Source organism: Dipodomys merriami, unplaced genomic scaffold (genome assembly GCF_024711535.1).
Source record: "Dipodomys merriami isolate MVZ:Mamm:240054 unplaced genomic scaffold, mDipMer1.0.p SCAF_106, whole genome shotgun sequence".
In the NCBI taxonomy this organism is placed as follows: Eukaryota; Metazoa; Chordata; class Mammalia; order Rodentia; family Heteromyidae; genus Dipodomys; species Dipodomys merriami.
In genome coordinates, this window is record NW_027202338.1 from 4,044,796 (window position 1) to 4,053,275 (window position 8,480).

The following is an 8,480-nucleotide window of genomic DNA, read 5'->3' on the forward strand; positions in this document are numbered from 1 at the left end:
CCCGCGCTCAGCACCCCACCAGCCAGGCTGCACACCCCTGGGCCTGTGGCCAAGACCAGGGGAGCCCAGCCACCTCGAACTTCTCATGCCTGGGGCCTGGCATCTGGGGATGAAGACTCAGAGGCTCCCCAGATCCCTGGAGAATGGTGAAGGTCTTTATGGCCAGTGCAGGTGGTCAGACTCCTGGGTAGACTTTCCTGACAGGAGGCAGAATGCCCGTGGGGCCCGCCCTTGCCATGTGCTCCCAGGAAGCAGGTGTCTGCTGGGTCCAGCTCTACTCCAGGGATCAAGAACCCCCGGCTCAATCCTCACAACCCTGATGCTCCCTTCTGTTCCTGGCCCTGTGCAGGGGCAGGTGGGAGGGAGAGGGTGTCTCCACTGTGCCCTGAGCTCCAGCAGGGACACAGGACAGGAAATCAGCCTGGCCCCATCCCCGGCTCTCCACTCTTCTGGGCTCTTCAGCCCAGCTCCCACTGTAGTCTCTAGTCTTTTCTCCCTCTCAGTTGGGGTCTTGCTTTGTACCCGGCACTGGGATCTGCACCCAAATTTCCTCCTGCTGGGGTGTGGTCGTAGGCTTTACTTGGGGTGAGTCTGGAATAATTTTTTGTTGTTGTTGTTGATCTCGGGGTTTGAACTCTGGGCCTGGGCGCTGTCCCTCAGCTCTTCAGCTCAAGGTGAGCGTTCTACCACTTGAGCCACAGCATCACTTCCGGTTTTCTGGTGGTTAACTGGAGATGAGTCTCACAGACTTTCCTGCCCGGGCTGGCTTTGAACTGTGATCCTCAGATCTCAGCCTCCTGAGTAGCTAAGATTACAGGCATGAGCCACCAGCTGGAGTAATTTTTGAGACAGCCAATGTAAACCAGGTTTGTCCTGGGAGCTTGTAATCAATCCTCTTGCCTGCCTTCTGGGATCGCAGGCATGCATACCTGCACCGGCTAACCATTACAAACCTCAGCAGTATCAGTGGGATCTAGCCTTGGACCCTCAGGTATATTGACCAGAGCCTTCCCACAGAAGTCTTCCCCACACTGGCCTTTCTTCTGAGGCTCCTTTTTTTTTTTTTTTTTTTTTTTTTTGCTTTTCCATTGGGGTATTAACCCAAGATCTAGGTCCACTAGGGCTACCCTCAGCTCTCTCTACAGAGGGCTCAACTTCAAGGTCTAAGCTGAGTTCTCCACTAGGACCTAATCTCAGTTGTGCCTGCACCAGTCCATCCATCCTCCAGCCTCTCCACTGGCATCCACCCCAGCCTATGTCCACTGGGGTCTAACCTGAGACCCTTCCCTTCCCTCACACTGGAAGAGTTTAGATCTTCATGTTTCTGGTAAGGATTGAGCTCATTTCTTTCCTCTGCTGGTTACCCTGGGATCTGACCTCTGTCCTGTTCCTGGGTCTAACCTTGGAACTGCCCTGCTCCCTCAGTTCTTCTGCATGAATCCAGCAACCAATATGAAGCCTGTTATACAGCAGGTGCTCAACAAGTGCTTGCCAAGCAAAAGACTGAAGACAGCTGCAAAAGCTTTGTTACTCCAAACTTTGTATTGGTCAGCTGAATGGTGGGGGAAGGGAGGGAGCAGGTCGGGAGGCTGTGGTCTCAGCAGGCCTTGGGCCCACCCTGTCCCCCAACTCCTGCAGCTGCTGTCTCCTCTGCTCCACCTGCCGCCCAAGCCGGGTCAGGACCAGTTCGGAGGCCTGAGTCAGACTGTGCTGTGGGCACAGGAGAAGGGTGGAAGGCTGAGGCCCAGCCGAGGGGTTCAGGTTAGCCCACAGTGGGAGGGCCAAAGAAGACCAGGAGGTACGCCAAGGTGGGAGGTCAGCATGTGGGAGGGGACCGGGCACCTGGGATGGCAGAGGCTAGCCCCCAGATGGGAGGAGGTGAGGTGAGCAGGGGGTGGGAAGGAGAGCGGGGCGTGAGGCGTGATTATGTCAGGAGGAGAGGGCAGCTTGGGCCCTGGCCAGGGGCACAGCCTGACAGATGCTGGCTCAAGGTGAGGGCTTACCTGTAGGATGTGCACCCCCTTCAGGGAGACCACGGCCAGCTCCCGCAGCCCGTCCCCGGTCAGGTCCACGTGGGCCATGGCCAGCAGGGGGCTGGAGAAACTTCGCTGCCACAGCAGGTGGAACCCACCCTGGGCCCCCGGGAGCCCGGGCTCTGGGCCGCGGTACTTATAGCACAGTAGTTCCTGCAGGACGCAGGGGCCATGGTCACGTGGCTGGCTGGGGCGTGGGCGTGGGGAGTGGTGGCACCGCCGTCCAGCCCTCATGGCCCACCTGCCCGTAGGTGGCCACCAGGACTTCCGGCTGTCCATCCAAGTCCATGTCTGTGACCAGGCCACAGAGGACGCTGTCAAACCGGTCACTCCCTGGCAGGAGAAGCTGGTCCTCGAGGCCCCGGCTCAGCAGGTCCCTGAGGGTCCCCGACGCAAGCAGAGAGGCAAAGGTCTGATGGGGGGAGCGCTACCCTTTGGGGCCATCCTGCGGCCCTGCTCAGGTGCTTGAATCCCCCACAACACCTGCGCTGCACCCTGTCTCCAAGGGGGAATTGGGAGGCCACCCTGGGCACTGGGACTAGACACACAGGTGTCCAGCACTCTTCTCCAGTCGAAGCAGGGCTGCCTTACTCCCAAGTGGATGCCACAGCATTCAGTCTGGGGGTTCTGAAACCCCATCCCCCATCTCAGCAACTATGCTGCCCCCATGGGGAGTTTGTCCCTGGCTCAGACACCACTGCTGACCACCACAGTGGGCAAGGTGCTGGCCCTGACCCATGGAGCCAACTGAGAAGTTTTCAGATACCATGGCTTCATGCTGTTGGCCTGCCAGGCACTGTGTGTGTTTATGCCACGGGAATTGGCAGACGCTGCAATACGGGGCGTTAGCTACACTGATGGAGCTCAAAGTTAACCACCTCCTCCAGGGGTATGTGGGGACTCTGTCCCACCCAAGGCTTTAACATGGACCCTCTAAGACCCGGACTTAAATATTCACAGCTCCTTCTCTGGTGACAGACATCTCTACCAGCCCTGGCCCACCTCCCAGGGCAGGACAAGGGTGGAGTGCACTCCTCACCGGTATACCACCGCGGGCTCCAACATGCTGGCCACGAAAAGGTTGTACTCCTCATGCTGTGGCCCGGCCTTGGCCTCTGGGGAAGAGAAACAGCAACAGGGGACCAGGGTCCTCCTTATACCCTCCCCATTCGTGCAAGAAGAAGGCAGATTAGACATCAGGAAAAAGATCTGGGGGTGGTGGTGGTGGTGGTACGCTATACAGGGAGGGTTAGAGGTTGGCCCAGGAGAGACAGATAGCAGGCACTGGCTGTGAGGTCATTTTGAAAGCCTGAGGTTAGACAACAAAGGTTAGGCTATAGTTGAAAAGTCTAAAGGTCAGGGGATAAACCCCCAGCAGGGGAGAGGAAATCCACAGATGGAGCTAAGGGGCAGAAGGAGGAGTGTGGTTAGAGAGCAGATCGAGGGGAGACCAAGCAGAGGAGAGAACAGGAAGAGAACAGCCCAGAGTGGTGGGAAAGTGGCAGGTCAGGCCATGAGAGCACGAAGAAGCCCAAGGGGGAGGGAGGACCGGAGTAAACCACCATGTGAGGTTAGACCACCCAGAAAAAGGGGAAGGTGAGAGAGAAGTCTAAGGTTAGACCAAAGCTGGAGTCTAAAAGATTGGAGTTAGACTGCATGGGCAATGGAGTTCAACCTAACGTGGCTGCCTGGGGGCGTGGCCTTGACCTGTGCTTGTGGGGATGTGGTCTGAGTGGGCGTGGCTGGGGGTCTGGGGGCGTGACCTTGACCTGTGCTTGTGGGGTGTGGTCTGAGTGGGCGTGGCTCAAGCGATAAGAGCTCCAACTTAACAAGTGGAGAGGCTGAGTTCAAACCTCAGTCCCACCTGCCCCTCTCCAAAAATAAAAACAAACTCAAGTAGAGGGGCTGGAAGGGCTGAAGACAGAGGAGGGAGGGACCGGGGTCTGGACAGGGCGAGAGGGGGGCGATCTGGTGGGAAAGCTGAGCTTGCACACTCCTCATCCCAGCCTCTAGGAGGACAGCTCACCTTCGGGGGCTGCCAGGCTGAACACGATCACGCGGGAGATGGGTCCGTCCTGCAGGGTCGTCCATGTCTCCAAGACCTCTGAAATGCCAGGGACACTCAGGGCTCTGCCCCCAGCTCCTGGCCCCACCCCCAGGCCCTGCCCTTACCTCGACTCTCCTGGTCCACGTGAGCCACACGCACATAACCACTCTGACACCCAAGAGCTGAGAGACGCCGGGATGTGCCAGGGAGGTTGTGGACGTCCAGCCAGAGGACACTGGTGGACAGGAGGATGAATGGACAGCTGGACAGAAGGGGGCTAATCCTGGGCCCCACCTCACCTCCACCTCTCCAGAGGAATCCTGTCAATCCCTGAAGTCCTGGGCCTCATGTGTATCAAGCAAGTGCTCTATCACTTGAGCCATTCCCAGCCCCCATTTTTTTTTTTATTGTGCTGGTCCTGGGGCTTGAACTCATGGCCTGGACACTGTCCCTAAGCTATTTTTCTCAAGGCTAGTGCTCTACCACTTGAGCCACAGCTCCAATTATGGTATATATATTTTTTTAATTTTTGAATCAGGGTTTTTCAACTTTGTCTGGGCTGGTCTCTTTCTTCTGTCTTCTGAGTGTCTGGGATTACAGGTGTGCTCCACCACACTAGGTTTCCATATCTGATTTCTGAGGCAGTTCCCGCTGACCAGCTTCCCTGGGTGGTGAGTCCCCTCTACCTGTAGAGTCCACCTTCCATTTGTTCTAGGGTTCCCCCCACTGCTGCTCAATACCCCTGAAGCCATGAGGAGGCTGTGGAGTTTCTCCAGGGTTGCCCACAGCCCCTGCTGCCCACAAGACCATGGCATCCCCTGACTTCTCTGAGACCACAGCCCCAGGTCCCCACTGGCCTCTTTCAGGGCCTCTCTTACCTACTGCTCAGGTTTGTGAGCTCTGGAAAGAAGTTTTCCACAGGCTGTTCCTCAAACTGGTGCAGCTCCTCATTCTAGGGAGAGAAGACCCACCCCACCCGCTGGAGTCAGCTACCAGCCTCAGGCACACAGCCCAGCACCCAGTACCCACCCCAGCCCTGTTCTGCCCACCTCAACCCTCTGCCTCACCTCCTTGTAGAGATGAATGGCCGGGTCATTTCCACTCAGGAGAAACACAGTCTCCAGCTGATTTCCCACCTGGACCCTGAAAGCAGAGAGATCTAGAGATCTTGGATGTGGGTGGAATATAAGTGGAATAAGTCTTTGTCTATGGCCAGCTTCCCTTTCCTGTCAGGCTGGGTGTGGTGGCTCACACCTATAATCTCAGCTAGTCAGGATGAGGAGGTAGAATTCATGGTCAGATCTGGGCAAAAGCAGAGGACTATTTGAAAAACAAACTAAGGTAAACAGGGCTGGGACCTGGTTCAAGGGGTTGAGTGTCTTCTTAGGAAGTGCAATACCTTGGATTTAAATATCAACAAGAAAAAGTTCCCGTGAGAACTTGGACTTCTGAGATTCAGACATATGTGCCCAGCTTGGATCTTTAAATACAGGCTTGTGGGAACAAGTCCTCACAGTGTCAGAACTTGTCTACCCTACCATTCCTAGAGTCCTCAGATCTAATAGAATCTTCAGGGTGGACCTGTGTTCAGTAATGGAACTTGGAGCTCCAGCATGGGATTATAGAACACCAAGAACCTCTTTAATCGGGAATCCCACAGCAATCTAGAAGTTATGTTTTCTGTTCCCTTGGAAAAATTGGAAAGAACGGAACAGTGTGGTGGTGCATGCCTGTAATCCCAGCACTCATGAGGCGGGGGGCTAGAGGATGGGAAGGTCCAGACCAGCCTGTCTCAAAAAACAAACAAACAAAAAAAAACAAAAACAAATTTCATTCGTGGAACATTCATCTGCTAGTCCAGAAGTTGGTGAACTGGGATTGGCAGAGATATTTTAGTTTTCAACCCTCATTTGCATGCCAACTTTCAATTTTCCAGAAGAGAAAGAGACTCTCAGTGGAAGGGAGGGGTGCCAGAGCTCTGGGTGGCCAGGGACACTCACTCTGCATGGCACAGCTGGAAAGGCGTGAACTGCAGCTCCAGGTTCAGGCAGCTCTCTGAGGGAGGACCAGAGAGCCAGTAATCAAAGGCACCTGTCACGCCCACCTATCACGACCCTCCCACCCTCCAGCTCCCAGACCATACTCACGGGCAATGGAGTCAAGATTGTACTCGGAGCCCGGCTCATAGTCGCAGTAAATGTTAAGGAAGGGGCTGCCCTTGTCACCGGAATCCTGGGGGAGAGGAGGAGAATCAGGGGGTGGGGCAAGGACTGGAGGGGGAACTCACCACTCACTGCCTGTGTCAGAAGGAGGGTGTGGGCATAGGTGGCGGGTGCTCTGGGTACCTTGATGAATGTGATCCCCACAACCAGGCCCCGCTTTGGGGGTGACTTGTTGAAGGTGTCAATGGAGACAATCTCAGCGTCCACTGGGAGGGGACAGTTCAAAGTTCACGTTTCAGACAATCTGTGATCCCTGGTACACACTCCCTTCTCCCCCTTCACAATGACTTCGGACCCTGGGATTCCCTGACACCATCACCATGACTTCTGACCACTGGGTACCAGGATCTAATCTATGTTTGAGGAATCTCGAACCAAACGAATAATAAGTTCCTATTAACCCAGCCCCGCCCCCCCCAGTCAAATCAATCACCTACCTCCCACTGTGACCCCGACAGAACCTCAGAAGCCTTCTTGATCCATGTTCCAGCCCCGCTCCCCCCAGCTCCAGGGCGCCACTCACCGGGGATGTAGTTGAACTGCAGTTCTTTGGCCACAGGCCGGATTTTCTGTCGGAGGTCTTGGTAGCGGAAGCCTAGTACCTTGCCTTTAAGGGTGGCGGCCAGCAGCTCCCCGCGTCCTCCGGCGCCGCCTGCCAGCCCGTATACATTGCTCTGCGACGAGAAGCGTGTGAAGCTATCCTCGCGCAGCGGGCAAGGCTCCGCCGCCACCGCCGCTTCACCCATCACGCCGCCTACCACTCCCTACCTCTGTAGCCCTGGCTGCCGCGCGCCGGGTCCCTACTCGCAGCTTCCCTAAACATCAGGCGCGAAGTGATGACGTAAAGAAGCGACCGTCTTTGCCCTCTACCAAGATGGCGCCCAGCTGGCCAGCTTTACCCGCCCGCGCCTGCGCATTAAATTACTGGTTCCACTAGGACCAGAAAGGAGTTAGCACCCTGCCAGCATCCCAAGGCCTCTTCTGGTGGGAAATGTAGAGTAAGAATAATCATAAAATTTACTCAAAAAATCTAACATTGCCCGGAACTTCTCCAAGTGCATTCCATCGAACAATGTATTCCAAACTCATGAGACTGAGATGGTACTATGCTGTTTTATAAATGAACTGAGAAGCAAAGTTAACTTGCCTACAAGCACATGGCTCGTACGAAGCAGTACTAAAATGCAAACAAGGCAACTTTACAACCAGTGCATTACTCTAACAATCTCACTAAAACAGTGAGATTGAGGCTGGGAAGGTGGCTCTGTGGTAGCGTGCTTGCCCCCACATGCAGGCCCTGGGTTCGATTCTTCAACACCACATAAACAGAAAAAGCTGGAAGTGGTGCTGTGGCTCAAGTGGTAGAGTGCTAGACTTGAGGTGAAGAGCTGGGGGACGTGCCCAGGCCCAGAGTTCAGGTCCCACAACCAACAACAACAACAAAAGAGATTGTGTTCTTACCCCAAGAGGAAAGATCCAGCCATCTATCTGTCTTGGTGGTAAGCAGCCACCTCCTTGATGAATCCTTCCTGATGCCAGCTCTCTGCAGGAACCTCTCCTCATTCACTTCACAATATTTCCCACAAGCCCCTTCCACAAACTCAATGAAGAGACAAACCAGGCTGGCTTTGAACTCAAGATCCTCCTTCCGGGTGGGGGGGAGGGGGGAGGCTGGGAAGGGAGGTGAAGGGTAAACAAAGGAGGAGGCTGCAATGCTTGGTAAGAAATGTATGCATTATCCTGCCCATGTAATTGTAACCCCTCTGTACAGTATGTTCTCAAAATTAAATTAAATTAAAAAATAAATAAAGTCTGAGACAAGCTCAGAAAAAAAAAAAAAAAAAAAAAAAAAAGATCCTCCTTCCTCAGCCTCCAGGGTGCTTCACTGTGCTGGACTTTACAAAGACTTTTCCCAGTTTATAGAGCATGTAGGCTAAGGCTTCAGGAAGAGCGAGCAAGCAAGCAAGAGGTAGAGACAGGTGAATCAGGTTCCTGCTTATACATGGAGGGCTTAGGGCCCTGTGCATGTCTGTGTGCCATTTTGGAAGACATAGGTTGACAATTGCCACCCTGACTAGTCACAACTTGCAGGAACACACACACACACACACACACACACACTGCATAAAGGTAGCCATTGGAACCTCCCAGTCATAGTCAATCCTGGACTGACACATA

General features: G+C 54.5%; 1 protein-coding gene across 1 annotated transcript; it reads right to left on the reverse strand.

Moving 5' to 3' along the window:
- Positions 1–1,523: 1,523 nt before the first annotated feature.
- Positions 1,524–7,117, reverse strand: LOC138814483 (KICSTOR complex protein kaptin). The gene is made up of 12 exons (XM_070003382.1): positions 6,826–7,117; positions 6,426–6,508; positions 6,228–6,312; positions 6,081–6,135; positions 5,148–5,223; positions 4,959–5,032; positions 4,206–4,315; positions 4,060–4,137; positions 3,073–3,148; positions 2,275–2,410; positions 2,004–2,186; positions 1,524–1,710 (listed from the first exon to the last, which is right to left on the reverse strand). The coding sequence occupies exons 1-12, from the start codon at positions 7,046–7,048 to the stop codon at positions 1,549–1,551; spliced, it is 1,341 nt and encodes a 446-aa protein (XP_069859483.1). The 5' UTR covers positions 7,049–7,117; the 3' UTR covers positions 1,524–1,548.
- Positions 7,118–8,480: the final 1,363 nt, after the last annotated feature.